This window comes from Prosopis cineraria, unplaced genomic scaffold (genome assembly GCF_029017545.1).
Source record: "Prosopis cineraria cultivar Desert tree isolate PC_DT_omini unplaced genomic scaffold, ASM2901754v1 PC8, whole genome shotgun sequence".
NCBI classification, from domain to species: domain Eukaryota; kingdom Viridiplantae; phylum Streptophyta; class Magnoliopsida; order Fabales; family Fabaceae; genus Prosopis; species Prosopis cineraria.
In genome coordinates, this window is record NW_026555339.1 from 3034729 (window position 1) to 3051555 (window position 16827).

At 33.5% G+C, this 16827-nt stretch overlaps 1 protein-coding gene and 1 pseudogene across 1 annotated transcript; both read right to left on the reverse strand.

The window, feature by feature from the left end:
* Positions 1 to 1015: 1015 nt before the first annotated feature.
* On the reverse strand, positions 1016 to 5355 carry LOC129318763 (protein LURP-one-related 7). Its single transcript, XM_054963697.1, has 3 exons — positions 4890 to 5355; positions 4236 to 4448; positions 1016 to 1262 (listed from the first exon to the last, which is right to left on the reverse strand). Exons 1-3 carry the CDS (start codon positions 5124 to 5126, stop codon positions 1131 to 1133), a joined length of 582 nt encoding a protein of 193 aa, XP_054819672.1. The 5' UTR covers positions 5127 to 5355; the 3' UTR covers positions 1016 to 1130.
* A 3215-nt stretch (positions 5356 to 8570) lies between these two features.
* LOC129318332 (alanine--glyoxylate aminotransferase 2 homolog 3, mitochondrial-like) lies at positions 8571 to 15821 on the reverse strand (annotated as a pseudogene).
* Between the last annotated feature and the right edge of the window lie 1006 nt (positions 15822 to 16827).

The following is a 16827-nucleotide window of genomic DNA, read 5'->3' on the forward strand; positions in this document are numbered from 1 at the left end:
ATTATCATTTATATTTTTTCAAATAAAATTAAATTATGATAATATTCACAAGCAAATGCATTTTATATGATAGATAGTTTTATTTTTTTGTCGGGTAAAAAATCTTACACGATAGATATATTATTAGATTTAGATATTACATTTGTACCTTTTCAATTATGTTCAAGTCAGACTTATACCGTCTATACAATTAAATTCTTATAATATTATTTACTAAAAAAGTAGAGATTATTTACATGCATACTTATGACACTTTTTTATTTTCCATTCCACTCACATAATGTTGGCTGAAAATTGTGTTTCCTCATAAAACAATGAAAAATGACACGGAAGTACAAGGAGAAACAGTTCGTGTTATTAAATTAAAATGCAAAAATATTGGAAGAATGACAATTAAGTCAAAAGAAGAAATTAAAAATAGTTAAATTCCTAATAATTTTTTTAAAAAAATTAATTATAAATATTGATTTAAATAATTATAAATTTAAAATTTGTAATTGTAAATATAATATTTAAATTCTAAATTTAACAATTAGTTTGCAAATTGAATTTCTTCTTATAACTGTATGAAGTGATATTTATAATTTATTTTATAAAAATTTTTATTAAAAATTTAACTGTCATTAATTTATTTTTTTAATATTTTATTATTATTCTTCCAAAAATATTCTTAAAACTTATACAACAATTCATTTTTTCAATGATTTCATGTTAATAATGTTAAAGAAGTAAATTCAAAACATTTTTTCTCTCACACAATAATGTTATTAAACCATAATAATTTTCGGGGAAAACAGCATTTCACCTTCTTAAATTAAGGTTTGATTAAAAAAAGTTAATAAAATAACGGCATAATTTGCTATAGTTGAATACTTTATATTATTCATATCAATATTAGTATTTTTATCATTTAAATTGATATTTATTACATCGACTGTGATTGATTATTATGGAATAACTAAATCTATCTATTAACCACTAACCTTCTGTTAAGTAAGCCTTCAACTCACCGCAATACAGAGAAGGGGCAGAACATGCATTAGAACTTTGTCCTCGCAGCCGAAGATAAACATCTAAAATTCTTAACAGTGAAAAATAATATATAATTTACATGCCATCTTCAAGAAAAATTATTTCCTTCCATTCAAAAATATTACAACCAGAGCCGCAAGCAGAGCATGATCAAAGGATCCAGGAAAAATTGTCAGCCGAAATTTTTTCCTGCTGACGAATATTTGGTCGAGCTTGTACATCAGGCTAGTCTGCATTAATGAAAAAATTAAAAAAGAATCAGTCCTTAAAATATTGCGACTTGATGCACTTTCTACGCAAGTCTGTTGAGTTTCAAAAGTCCTTTCTCTCATCCATGATCCAGTTGCATGCTATGATAAAATTGTTTTAAGTGAAGTGCACTACCAACTCTCTCCAATTATATACATTGTAATAATAATTCTTCTGCATAAATGACACTAGGAAGAAAAGACTTGGATAGAAAGAACATATAATCCTGCTCTCCAGTTAACTTATAATGGGTAGAAGAGTTTTAACCACAGAATCAAGAATGCGTTGCTAGGTTCAGGAAAAGCACTCCCATGTGATGTTTTTAATAAACATGATATACGTAGACACATAAAAAATTAAATCCATGTCTCGTCCCATGCATAATGCTGATGGAAAGCATAATGTTTTAAACAGTTACTTGCGTGGGGTTACAGATACAGGAGAATAGCGGTGCCAAGTATACTAAATGCCAATGTTATTAAAATCAGATCAAGCATTGAACTGGTCGAGATACCGGTTCACGGTTCAAAAGATCGGACTGGGGTCGAACCGCTTGTAATTAAATTAATATATTTTAAATATTAGATATTAAAAATTATATGAAAAGTAATAAAATAAAGAAAAATTATTCCTATAAAGTAATAATCCGGTCCCACCATAATTCAACATTAAGGATTCAACATTCAATTTGCCGTAACGTAATAATCCAGTAGGAGTCAAACACTCAAAAGCGAAGTCATAGCAGGAAGATGGTTAACCGCACTGAGACCTGTGACGCGAGCAGTCTTGGACAGAACGAGCAGCCAAGAACAAGCCGTAGGAGCTTGGGAAGACTGTGACAGCGAGATCATTCACTGACACCTGAGGCTCGAGCAAGATGAGAGATCGAGATCGAGGAAGAGAGGAGAAGATGTCGTTCGAGTTCTGCAGCCTCAACGCGAGCAAGATGAGAGATTGAGATTGAGGAAGAGAGGAGAGGATTAGAGGAAAAATGCCCTTTTCGGGTTCTGCCTCAACACGAGCAAGATGAGAGATTGAGAGCTTTAGGTTTAGGAAATTAGGAATTTAACCTTCAGGAAGGCATGACTGAACGAGGATCCATTTGCTGTTTATGACTGTCTCAAACCCATGGTATTGAAAACCGGACCGGACCGGCCGGGTCAACCCGGAAACCGGTGAACCGGTCCCCTGTCCGGTCTGGGTTTGCACTTAACCCGGTGAGGGAGTGAACCGGTGTAACCCGGTCAACCCGGTATAACCCGGATAACCCGGTGGGTTGACTGGGTTAACCGGGTTAATATTTTTTCAGACTTTTACCCCAAAACGACGTCGTTTTTGATTTTTTTTTTCATTTTTAATTTTTCAGAGCTCTGAGTTCGGAAAAAAATAACAAAAAAAAGTAAAATTGAAGTCAAAAAATAAAAAATTAGAGATAGAGCATGCTAAGTCCAAAAATATAGTATTTTATTATTGTTAGACTTTTGAGTGGTTGGATTTGGTTGAATGTTTTTATGATTAATGTCTTTTTATTTAAATTGTATTATTTTAATCATGACCGGTTTGCCACCGGTTCAACCCCCGGTTCAACCCTGATTGAACCACTAACCCGTGACCCAGTGCCATGACCGGTTTAATGACCGGTCCGGTTTTACGTACCTTGCTCAAACCAGCGTTTAAAAAAAATTGCAATACCACGTCGTTTTGCAAATTTGGGGAGGAGGGAAAAAAAAAACTATAGAACCCCCTACGGTTCAGGGCCGGTTCATCCGGTTTGAGGGCAGTTCCCTCTCTCCCCGGTTATGTGTCATTTCTGGACTGGCTACCTGACCGGTTCCGGTTGAACCGGCCGGTCCGGTCCATAACCATGCTAAATGCAGCTCTGAACTCTCCAGCCAAATAAAAGTTTCTTGGGCTACATTGTTATTATTTACGTTAATAATGACGATTGTGATGGTATATGCAAAAGAGAAATGAAAGACCAATGAGTTTAAATCAGAAATGAAGGAAGAGAAATTAAAAACCCTAGGAAAAGGACAAGGAAATAGAGCTAAAAGCTCAGAGCGAAACAATTAAAGGTCAAATTCCAAAATGAAAGGACAGACGAATAAGGAGGATCGATTGGAATGAAAAAGAGCAGGGCAATTTTGTTATGCGAGAAGCCGATTATGGAGCAACCAGAGCATGAAATGAGAGGAGAAAAGACATACTACTCATTCATTGAAGGTAGAATTAAAGTTTACAAATAGCATTTCAGCTTCCACAAGTCACTAACAAATTTTCCTAATTTAACTCCTTGAAACAAGGTTTGCCCATACTTTTGACAGTGGTGGTTAGTTCCAAATATAACAAAACATGACTAAGCACAATATGTTCAGCTAACGTTGTGACAGCAGCCATTAACAGCTTCCGTAAATTTCAGTTAGCTTTGTCATTTTTTTCAACATGATTCAACGAGGTGAGATCAAATACTAATCAAGCATATCATGAGTTTTACTCATCCGATATTCTTAAGCAGATCCCATGTACATTAGTCATTAGCGTAATGTAAGTGCAGTATATCTACTTAAGAATTTTTTCCTTGTCCAACTATGAGTGTATTTGGTTTTACATTGGAAACCATCAAAACCATGCTTTTGATTTCACATTGGAAACCATCAAAACCATGGTTTTAGTGGAAGCATGGTTTTGATGATTTCCAACATAAAACCAAACATGCACATATTAGCTGTATTAGGCTTGCATCTAGAATGATGACTTATACAAAAGTGGACCAAGTTCAACTGAAAATAAAACACACAGAGAGAGGGGTAAGAAAGCTAATTGAATCTTCTGCTGAAGTCAGATAGTCAAAGAAATAGCACGCACATAATAAGAACACAAAGCAGTAATATTTAAGAGAACTGTGGCAGAAAGCTTCTATTGCAATGGCAGTGAGTGAAGGGATAAGGTTCTACCTGTGCCAACAAGGAATTGCCATTATAGATGCTACATGATCTCTGGAAAGGGGAGCCTCTAACTTTCAAATCACAGGTTGTGTCTTCTAATATCTCACCAGTCAAAAACACCTCCAGCTCAACTCTATTGAGCTTTTTCAAGGACCTCTGAACTCTAAACACCAAATCCTCGTCATTGTTACTTTCCCCTTTGTAGCATTTCCAAGACCCGGTCTACCAAAACAGATTGATTCAAATATCGATCATAGAAATAGAAGTCTCACAAGAGAGGTTCCTTTTACTTCAAATTTCTTAAACCCAAACATTTTTTCAACAAAACCATGCATTTAGGAAAACCAAATTTCATTTAATTTACTCTAACAAAAGACCATACAGAACGTCATTGTTAACCAAGGTTCATTATTGGCTGAGCTAATTCTAGAAATAATTACGTGCACAACCAATAAACCAAATTTTAACAAAATTTATGCATCAAGGAAGATCAAATTCCACTTAGCTCCCACAAAATGCCATTGCTAAGAGGTATTCACACTTGGCCTGCGCTAATTCTCTAAATCCTAGACATCAACTTTTTGTCTCTCACGAACATGAAAAGCAGCGTTTCCCGGGAATTTTCGCTTCTCGGGAAACAAGAAAAAGAAGTAAGAGGCTTACATGGTAGCGGTAAATTGAGAGGAGGGGTTCGCCGGAGGCGTCAAGCAGTACTTTCTTGTAGTTGTTGGAAGCCGATGGTTTAGGAGAGTGAGGATTGATCCTGAAGATTAGATTGTTGGAATAATCGAGAAAGGCGAGATGGCCACGTGGGACTCCGGGGTGTTTCTTGGACACAAACAGATCGATTGCAATCTGACCATCCACGGGGTACGCGATCCCTGAGGTTTCGGATTCCATAGCTTGTGTTCCCAAGGATAACAAAATTACTAAATGAAGCCTTTTGGATAATTAAGGATCACGGCGGAGCTGTGGGATCAAACGCGGGGCGTGGATTTATTTGAAGAGAAATGAGAAATGCAGACATTCCTCCGCGTGTTGTTGAGGAAGCCGCCGGGAAGATGATCGACGCTTGGAAATAGAATAGAATAATCTCACACGGAAGTCTGCGAACAGCTTTTCAGACATTTCTTGTGTATTTCATAGCTGGCTTGCTGCCGCAAGTTGTTGTCCCAAATTTTATTTTATTTTTAAATGGCGTTTTTTTTTTTTTTTCCCTGGGCTCGTACTATTAATCTGAATGTAGTTATAATCTTAACAAAATGGTCGATCTAATTTTTCATATTTCGAAACATAAATGAATAGCACTTGTATGTTTAGAATCCTTCGATGCAATTATGAATTAGAGAACACTGTTGTAATAAAATATAAATTTATAATCATTAATTTAAATTTAAATTTTAATTGTTTAAATAATATAGACATTCAATATTTGTATTAAGTACAGTTGTCGAATTTAAGTTCCTATTCAAACTTAACATACAACTCACATTCTCTCAAAGTTTCATATTTTACTAAATAATATATACTAGTGCCTATTACAAGATCACCTCCCTTGAACAAAGTCGAAGATTTAAATCTTAAGAGAGAAAAATATAATAGAAAAATTCCTATTTTAGGAGGATAATTTTTAAAAATAATGCCGATCATATTGGGATGAGTCTCGTCCTGATTCAAAAAAAATCAGGATAAAATAAGAAAAGGGTTTGATACAGGACATGAAATTATTATCGGAATGTCTCATCCCGTCCTGAATATTATATATATTATTTTTTATTTTAAAAATATATATTAAAGATATTAATTTTATTAATATAATTATATTTATATTAATTATTTCAATTATAATTTCAATATACACAATTCTTATTTAAAACTAAAGTTTTTTTATTGATAATTTCAATGCTATAGATTAAGCAGAGCGATATCTTTCTTTATAATATATTAATTATATTAATATAATTTATTCTTATATCTATTTATTTAATAACTTTTATTTATATCGTATTTCTTGTTTTATTTTTGAAAGAGTAATTTAGCTTAGCATATCTCAACTAAAATAGAAGAATAATAATTTAATGTTGTGCTTGATTGACCTGTTGTTACTACTTTTATAGTCTAAAGATTACTTGTAATTGCAATTATAATGTGTAATTGTAATTAATGTAATTCACTAATTGACTTTAAATTATTGTGATTTATGTACCTGTATTGTTTTGTTTTTAAACTTAATAAATTATATGATTTAAAATTTTAATGGATGTTATTATCTAAATCTTTCTTCGATTTTGTCCAATTTCTTGAGACGGTAGGACATTTGATCTTGTCTCGATCCCGTCTCGATCCCTAATGGGAAAAGACGCGAGATAAATATTCAATCCTGAACTTTTTTTAAGGACAGGACACTGGACAGGGGTGTCCCTATCCTGTGAACACCCTAATTACTATTCATAAAAACCAAGGGTCAACATACATCAATTACTGAGCTACAAGAGCAAATTTCATAAGTAGCCCGTAGAAATTTACTTCTTACTCCTATGTGTGTGATTCCATAGAAAATTACTAATAGTGTATAACTTTTTATATTTAAGCTTACTAGGATGCTTCTATGACTCACTGGGGACATAAATAAGGGACAATTAAGAGGAAGGGAAATGCTAATCTAGAAAAACATAAAAGCCCTTACTCTATCCAACATGTTGATTGAGTTTATGGTGTAATCACTACTAAGAGCAACCCTCTTACTCAATCTAAAGTGATAGTTTTAGTTTCATATCCCTCCCTCCTTCAGCTCTCTCAGTTCACATTACTTCATTCATGTTGAATGCTTGAACTAAACCCAAAATGCTCAATTACGAGAGTGCTTTCAAGAATATGAGATGCTGCTGTAGCGATCCCTAAGGTGGCTGAGTGAAGACGTTGACAGAAATAGGATTATGTAACATCATCCCCAAATTAAAACAACTACTTAACATCTGTTCCCACATTTTAATAAATTGATTTTGCAAAGAAGTAGGAATAGTAGTTTTAGTTACCACACCATTTCCCAGTTTCTTATATTAAATAATTTTTCTATTCATTCAATACCTAATTGCCCCATCTTTTAGCGGCATCATAGAATTTTAGTTATTTAGCATCTATGGTATGGCAAATGGAACTTTTGTTATTGTTGTCAATCTTTTCTTATGTCAAACTATTTATTAATCTCTATTTTAGCCAAAAATGAGTTGGCAAAAGAAAGATGTGCTGGAATATGCCATGAAACTTGAACTTTCATCTTCTTCCCATCATTATCTGTCTTTATCAGCTTAGTAAGAATATCTTTTTTGATAATTTTAATTATTATTGGCACCATGGGAATAGAATGGCTAACCTACATATACTATTTCATTGAGGACTCAGAGAGTCATTTGAAGTGGCCCCAGTACCCTCAGAGGATGCAATAAAGCAACAAAGTTCAATAGTTCCACAAATATCACGAAAGCCCAACTGCACCTAACATCCTGTGCAGAGAAGTGACTAAGGATCCATTTGGTTTTCTTATTTTTCACATTCAGAAAGAAAAATTTTACTTTTAGAAAGTTAAAAGTTTTTTGGTGAAATATTTTGCAGAAAAGTACATTCAAACAATGATTGAAAGTGAATTTCTAAAACATAACTATTTAAATTGAAAAGTAAATTTGAAAAGTAGAACGTTATTTGACCATACTACCCCAAGTTTAATATCTTATTTTTTATTTAAAAAATAGTTAATTCATTAAAAACATAATTATTATTTCAACAATAATAATTAGGCATCACGTTTTTGCATTTTAAATTAAATAATTAATCATATTAATTTTTAGCATTAATGTATAATAAAAATTACAAATCTTTATAACATTTTTTAAAATTACAAATTAAAAAATATAAATTAATTTTTAGCATTATAGATCAAAATTTATGTTATTTAAAATATTTATCACATTTTTTAAATATTTTAAATATATTACATTTGTATAATAAAAATTACAAATCATTATAAATTAATGTCCTTTTTGGTAATTGTACATTCAAAAGCACATTTTACTATCACAAACCAAACTATTTTCAGTGTATCAAGCTGACTTTTGAAAAAATATATTCAAACACAAATTTGTTACAATAACTGACTTTTACTAAATTGACTTTTACCAAATGAACTTTCACTAAGTGAACTTTTAGTAAACTGAAAACCAAACACATACTAACTTGCCTAAACAACTTATCCTTCAAATTTCAAATAGACATAAGCTCTGACTACTTTTATGCATTAGAGAATTAGAGGTGAAGCAATGTTATTCCTTCAAGATATTCGCATACACTTCACATCTCTGACATTATGTAGTCCATCACATCTACAAGAAAATCTAAAATGAAAGAAATGACTAGGATTAGCAAAACAAATGATAGGTTGTGATAAGAGAAATAAAAAAGTTGACGAACAATGATAATTATGACTATCGGCCTGCACCTTCTTTTGAAGCAAAAAAGGGGCGTGATCCTTATAACATTTCCATGAAAACCACCTTTCCCAATTAGCACTCCCATATCTAAAAAATTGTTGTAATCAAAATTTGTTGATATTGAAGAATATTTCCACATCATAACAAGATACAAAAATCATAAATACATTTTCGTGAACATAAAAATGTCACGAAGACAGAGTCTGGAATAGACCTTTCATCTATTACATGATCTACAGCATTCCAACTATACAGGAGCTTTCAACTGACAATCTTTCATAAGTTCAACACCAAACAACATTCCCCTACCCCTTATATCCCCAATAACTGAGCAAGTGAAATGTGTCAAACATTAATATTGAAATATCTCACCCTATCCCAGGAAGCCAACCAAAAAGCAAAAAAGAACAACAACTTACTTTCATGCTTTTCCATTAGCAAAGAAGGATGGCCTTTTAAATATGACCTGACAATAAATGCATCCTGTTGAAGCTTTTCCTTCTCAATTACTCTTAAAACAGCCCAGCAACAGTGTAGACTAGATTTCCTCCAAATGTGCTAAAGTAAGTATGTTATGTTAACACCTTTACAATCTGAGGAGATGTTATCACCACACCAATGGGTACATAATTACCAATTCCTTAATACCATCATGAATAAGGAAACTCAACACTGGGAGAAATAAAGTGACCAAGCCTAGCAAAGTGTGTTGGTTATCATTGGTTAAAGCATAATGAATAATTAACAAAAGGTGTTTTCTCTATACGCGACTAATGAAATTTAGACAAAAGAAGACATCAAATTAATATACTCATTCAAGCTTTCTTTTCAATCCATATGAAACTAAACCATATTTATAGCTAGCAGCAAATCATTAATATGTAAATCAATTTTTTAGAAATTCATAGCATTTATAAGCTATGAACAATATGATTCACCATAAACTTCATGCAACATAGAAGACCCCATAAAATCCTAAAAAATTAACCTTTAACAATTAAGTAATTAAGAATCATTAATAGGATATACATGGTATATGGTTAGAGGAGGCTAATAAGTATTTTTAGTTGAAATTTCAAATATAATTTGGGTCCAAAGTAAAATTAGGTCACTTGAGAATCAAAAATTAGAGAAAAATAAGTAGAAAAGCCTTTATGCCACATGCCGCATTGCATACGAGGTGTGCTGCAGTGCATAGGGCCAAAAGGTGAGAGATTTTCTTTTTTGTACCATATGTTGAGGTGCGTGTGAGGTGCATCGCAATGCATAGTATGAATTCTACAGAAATAAGTTGTGAACCGATGTGAAAAATAGAATGGAAAAAAAGGAAAAACAAAGGAACTTGTCCTTGCTCTGCTAAGGCATAATCTATGAGAGGATGTAAGAAGGTTTAAAGCTTTAAATCATCTAGGTAAGATTTCTAAACCCCCTTTCCCCCTTTCTCTTCTACTTTCTCAAAGACTTAAGTTAGGGTTTGAATGAGGATAATGATTTTTGATCCATTTAGGTTATGGGTTCGAATCTATTGACTCAAATGAAGTTAATGGGAGTTTTTTAAAATATGTAAACCTAATATTGATGATTTTAGTAGTTGTTGGATGGTAAGTTTCATAAATGTTTGATAAACATTAAGTTTGTAGTTATAATATTTGTTGAGATATTAATGGCAATATGGGTATTCAATGAAACTATATAATGCCAAAGATAATTAATAAATCCAATAGGTAGGCCCAAACTTATACAAAGTGGTCATTGGGTAATCTAAAAGTGGAAGATAAGAGTTGATGTGTGTGTGTTTAGGAATGTTGATGAGTTAAAGAATTTATAATTGTATATTGAGCTCTTGGACACTATTTTGGCTTGGGAATTCAAGTTTGGAACTATACTATTAAGGGTAAATATTTGATCTCTCAAAAGTTTAAGGTAACTAAAGAGATCATATTTTAATAGTTGTTTGTTAATTGTAATATTAGGTGAATTATGTGTTTAACATGTAAACTATGACTTGTGAATAGTGTAACATCCAGTGAAATTTGGTGTTTATATAATTTCTTTAATGTGTATTAAACATGTGAAAAATGATTGTCAAATTATTTACATTTTTATAATATGATTTAGACGAATAATTGATAATGAGATTAATAAGATGAATATATGAGATTGAAAATGATGGGTTTTATATGATGTAAGTGAAAATAAGTATTAATGCTCACTTGGATAGCGCACGGTCATGAGCCTAGCGTGTTGATTTTGATATTGAATAATTGAGATTGTGAAAATTAAGTGAGCGTCGTCTATGGCATGACCAGTAGGCAAGAGTTCACCTAGGGATTAGGAGTAAAGGAAAATTTATATGGTATTTAGGCTGCTCTCAGGTACACGGGGGTATAGCTTTGTCCCACAGTTTGTTGAGGGATGGTCTCATAATTTGTTAAGGAACTAAAACCTAGCTTTCTCCACCAATTTATCAAGGAGAATAATTTAAGGTATACGACATCTTAAAGATTTAATAGCAGGGAAAGTTGTGGTCTGAGAGTGAGTTATGTGATCTTTGGCCGGGTCACACCTCACAATTAGTGAGCTTGGGTAGTCCAGTCACACAAATGGAATCTTATTCAACGTTATAGCCCACAGTTTTAGTTAGAGAAAATAAGAAAGGTATAAGGTTGATTGATCATTACCTATATAAATATATGATGTGTCACACGATTGTAATGTGATAAGTCATGTGAATAACGAGTTATGGTCACATGTTTAGGTGTCTTGTGACAATACACCTAATGTATGTGAGATGGGAAATGGGTTAAAGGTGTGATGATAAGCTTTGATATGTGGTTAAGCATGTTTTAGTAACTTGATTTCATATGCATACATTTGATTACAATTAATATATAACTGCATAAGATAGGATTTACTTTGGTTACTGAGTAGCTCGATTCACTCCTTTTATTTAATACTTTATAGGCTATAACTTTGGTGCGAGAGGGAGAAAGCTAAATAGGCTAGGAATTAGTTCATTCTTACTGTATGCCTCTAGATTATATTTGTTTTGTGTAATAAAATAGTTTGTCAATTCTAGGTTGCATATTATTGTACTTGTACTATTTTATTGTTGCAATTATCTGAATTATATTTTAAGCCCTAAGTAATTGTATATGATGAGATATATACCTTGATAAGGCTAAAATACTAATGCCAGCATAGAAATGATGTTTTAAACATGTTATGATGGGTTTTGATGCAATGCAAAGCAAATTACCTCCTCCTTCTATTTTAGTGAAAAAGGAATTAAGGAGTGATTTTGTGTTATATTAATAATTAAGTGTGCATGATGTGTTATATTAATAGTTCTAGGTCCAATGGATATAGTTAGGGTATTAGGAAAGGCTTTTGGTACTTGTTTTAGGTTTTAGACATCTTTTGTTTGTGAAAAGTGGTCAAAACAATTTTTGGTGTCCAGTTTTCTAATAGGGGTGTTCATAGGTTCGGTTTGGTTTGATTTTGGCCAAAAATCAAACCAAATCAAACTATTTAGTTTACTCATAATTGGAATCTGCTCGGTTTTTATGGAGCTCGGTTTGGTTTGGTTTAATTTTCGATTTAGTTTAGTGTGGTTAAGGTCTGGATCAAGCTTCAATACACTTGTTTAATTTTTTTCCTTTTTTCCATTTTCATAATGGTGCTATGCATTAAAATTGAATCTAATTCTTTTTAGTTCCCTTTTTTCATAAATAGAGGTATAAAATATAATAAAATTTTAATGTGATAAAGATAATTAATCATACAAATTGAGTTAAGTTTTTAAGATTAAAATTATTTAATATTATGCATTTCCATTCAAATCCTTTGAAAATGTTTATCTATGTATCTATATTTTAATAAATAATGAAAAACTTATCATAAAAAATTCAAAACAAAATGCTTCTTATAGATAAATTGAATACTGAGGCTTTCAAGTTTAAATAATTAAATGATGGTTATAGCATCATTATTATAATTATTTAATATTATGCATTTCCATTCAAGTCCTTTAAAAATATTTATCTATTATTATAAAAAAATTTAAAGCAAAATGCTTCTTGTAGATAAATGGTTATATATTTTATAAATAAATAAGTAATATTTTTTAATTAGGTTTGTTTTCGTTCGGTTTCTTATACTCAAAACCGAACTTGAACCAAACCAATCGTTCTCATATCATAAAAACCGAAGTAGACTTGATTGTTGTTCGATTTTGATCGGTTTCTTTCGATTTGGGTTAGTTTGGGTCCGTCCTTTTGGTTTTGATCAGTTTTGAATATCCTTACTTTCTAGTATGACTTATTTTGAAAGTGAAACCCATGCCATTAGCTAGTTCATGATAAGAGTTTTCCGTAAACACCTAGATTATGTTATTCAAATGTCAGACAGAGATTTAGGACGAGTCGTAAGTTTCTCAATTCTGTTGTCAAATGATAGTGAAATCTATTGTCATTAACTTACAACATGTCATGACGCATGGACGCCTGAGTCGTGACGTGTGATATAGAAAGCAACACGCCGCGGTGCAGCATGTGCAAGCTATGGTGCATTGCCCTTTTTTGTAGCAAATGAGTTGTTTTTCATTTGTTTTCATTCTTTTTCACTCAGTTATATAACTTTGCAACAGTCACGAACTAAATAAGCTATATACCTTCGCTAGTTACAATATCAGGCGCAACCCCGTGAGCCTCAAAACCCCATAAGTGACTACCCGTACCGCCAAACCCTGACCGGACCTCATCAGCTATACGGAGACCTCTTGCTTTTCTGACGATGCTATAAACTGCTGGCAAGTAACTTGGAGTCGCCTCTATTACTCCAACCACTTCTTGTCAAGCATGAATCTTTCTTTTAATATCATATATGCCATTATGACAAACAAATCATCCCTTTACTATATTCTACTGCTAAATGATGATGACATTACCTGAGCGGCTTCAATAATAATCCAGCTACATGATCGCTTGTTCCATAGTCAATTATATCTTGAACATCTTTTGCATACATGAGCCCATATGAACCAAAGACACCTCTGTAGGGATCTGGGTTAAGCACGCGGTGAATTCCAGTCTACTAGCATGAAGTTAGTAACAAGTATGAGTGAATGCAATGAGCATGTAGCTTCAGTTAATGTTTTAACTTCTCATATAGCTGCGGAAAGGGCACCTGTACAACATTGAACTTGTGAAAATTTTGTGCAGTGGCATTCATTGTGGCTGCCGCATTTCCATGGTAGCCATTTCTGATCGAAATTATATCATGACAGCTCGTGTACAATCGGGCAATCAACAAAGCAAGTTCATTGGCTTCTGTCCCAGAATTTGTGAAGAAAACGACCTGGAAACCACACATCGATGACAATGAAGCAACAGAGAACTGTTTCAATCATGACGTTGTAAATTCCCAGAAAATGAAAAAACCTTGAGTTCTCCTGGCAACTTAGATGCAATGCCTCTGCAAAAACAATAACCGCATGGTTCAAATAAACAACAGTGGTATGCTGCAAGAGTCTAGTATGGTTTACAACTGCTTCAACCACATTAGGGTGGTAATGCCCACGTGAAACCGTGGCAATTCCACCAAAAGCATCCAGATATCGACGACCATGTTTATCAAACAAGTATTGCATCTTACCCTTAACCAAATTCAACTGCCACCACATGAAAAGTAGAAACATTGAATGCAAAATGCAACGGACGTGAACATTGATCAAGAATCAAACAGAAAACTATAAAGAACAGTTTGGAGGCTTACGGGTGGCTGTAGAAAGGACCAAGGTAGGTGGGCAGATACTCTCTGCTCCGTTTTAAGAGATCAGATGCGAAAGGCCCGTTGTAGGGTGCGGAAGTGTGATCGAAATATGGCATTTCGGGAAGAACGTCGCCGTTTTCAAGGCTTCGAGCGGTGCTGGAAAGAAAGAGGCCCTTCACCTGGAAATCCCCACCGACATCACTACCCGCCGGTAAAAATTTTTCATTTTCCTACTTCAAGAGCGTCCTCCCTCCGGTGTCAACTAGCAAGTTATGTTATCTGGCTTTGGCTCCCCCCCACCCAACTTCAGGTGCAGTGGAAAAGCAAATCATCAATCATCGTGAAATTAGGGACAATCATTTAATAATTTTATTTCTCCAGCAACGGCGCGGGCAGATTAGTGTTAGTTTATTAAAAGAAAAGCTTTCCAAAAGTTATGGGAATAATTACAATTATATGGCATTAAAACTTGAAATTATATGCCATCAGACATCTGACGAGCGACCGCCAGCCAGAACTTTGACAACTATAAAATTATTGATCCTTTGAGTTGAATGTTAAGGTATAATTAATAAAAAAAATGCTATATTAGTAGTAACAATTACTTTTTTTTTAGACTCTTAGGATTTTGATATATATTTCTGGATTACAAGTAGCAAGCAAGCTTGAAAAGGACAAGAGGACCAGTACAGATTGCTCTTATCAGCTACCATTAACTCCATACAAGATGCAGGACATGAGGACAACAATGAAGCCGTTGAAAGTCACAAGCGGTGAGATGAGCTAGGATTTTAATAACATTGATATGAACTCAAATACTGGTTCCCTTGACTTGATAATCCTGAATTTGTAGCTGCCTGCATGATTTGTAGTGGCATGGAAGAGCGGGCATACAAAGTTAAAACTCAAGCAGTCAAGCATTGTACTCTGGGTTTCCAAGTTTCACGTGCCAAGTGGTGAGTGGTTTGAAGATTTTTATTTTGGCAGCAAATGTTTGAAACGAGACGCGCATGCAAGATAGTAAGAGAGAGGAGGAAGAAAGAAGACAAATGAAATAAAAGTGATACCAGACTAGTGAGAATCAACGGCCAGACAACAAATGAGAGTCATGTCCGTAATTATATCTATGATTTCTCACTTTTACAACAAAGTCTAATCAACTTGTAGCGGTACTACATGACATAGTGAACAAACTTGGAACGACGATCATCAGTTGGCCACAGCCCACAGTGTTCCATCTTTTAACACTGCATCATCTTCGGACTTCGGAGTAATAATTAGTTCTTACACTCACTGGCACTGCGGATGAATTATCACTGTCGTGAATGGGGAACCGCATCGTTATTTTCATGCAGTTCACCACTCTTGAACAGGCTCGCATGAGTACAAGCCTTTCTTTTTAAAAATAGTCTTGATCATTATCTCAAATATTTATCACTTGTGTCGCGAGTTTTTTTATTTAAAAAAAATCGGAGTAAAAGTTAAAACTTAAAAATGGTCTAATGTCAAAGTGGGCCCAGGCTGGATGCCTGAAAATTTATCTGGCTGGCCTTCACCAATCTTAAAGTTCTTGATCCGTACCGTATGTTTGGTATAATTAGCTGTATTTATATCTTGAAATTCATAAACTACGAATTTTAAAAACTGGCGTCCGTTGTCCTGTGTGCATTTCACGGGACTGTCAAATTAATCTGTTTCAAATAATATCCACATATAAACTGAGAACACACTTGGACCCCTGTATTGTCACACGTTCCAAAACAAAGTCGATCCAGTTCGTCATTTGAAATATAATACAACTATTGTCAAGGACAGTTTAACATATTAACCGGAACAATTCAAGAAACTATAACAATGTCAAATGATGAGTAAATTTTGAGAGTTTCCCAAAAGTTATACACCAAAGACAGTTTAAATGCAAAACATAAATGCAAGATAGTAGAAAGTTCAGATTCTCTCGTTTAATTCAATCGAGAGACTTTGTAGAAGACATTCGGTCTTCGTCTCTTCGATCAGGAAGCCGAGACAGGCCCATTGTTTCTAAGTCTGTATAAGACTCTTACTCTTTTGAGCCTTTTCTTTTCTTTTCTTTTCTCTTTTCTCTCTCTGTTTTTTTTTTTTTTTTTTGGTTTGAATGTATCTGCACTGAGAAGAATCTGCAATCAAAGGATCATCACCTTCAACATCAGTAGTTTCTGATGAACTAACCGAAACTGATTTCTCAGAATTTGCACTGAATGGATTAGCTATAGTTGAGTCACTCTCTCCAATCATAGGTGAAGATCCCTAGCCGTGATGATTTTTTAAGAATAAAATTATCATGATTTTTCCGAGGTTAGCAATTT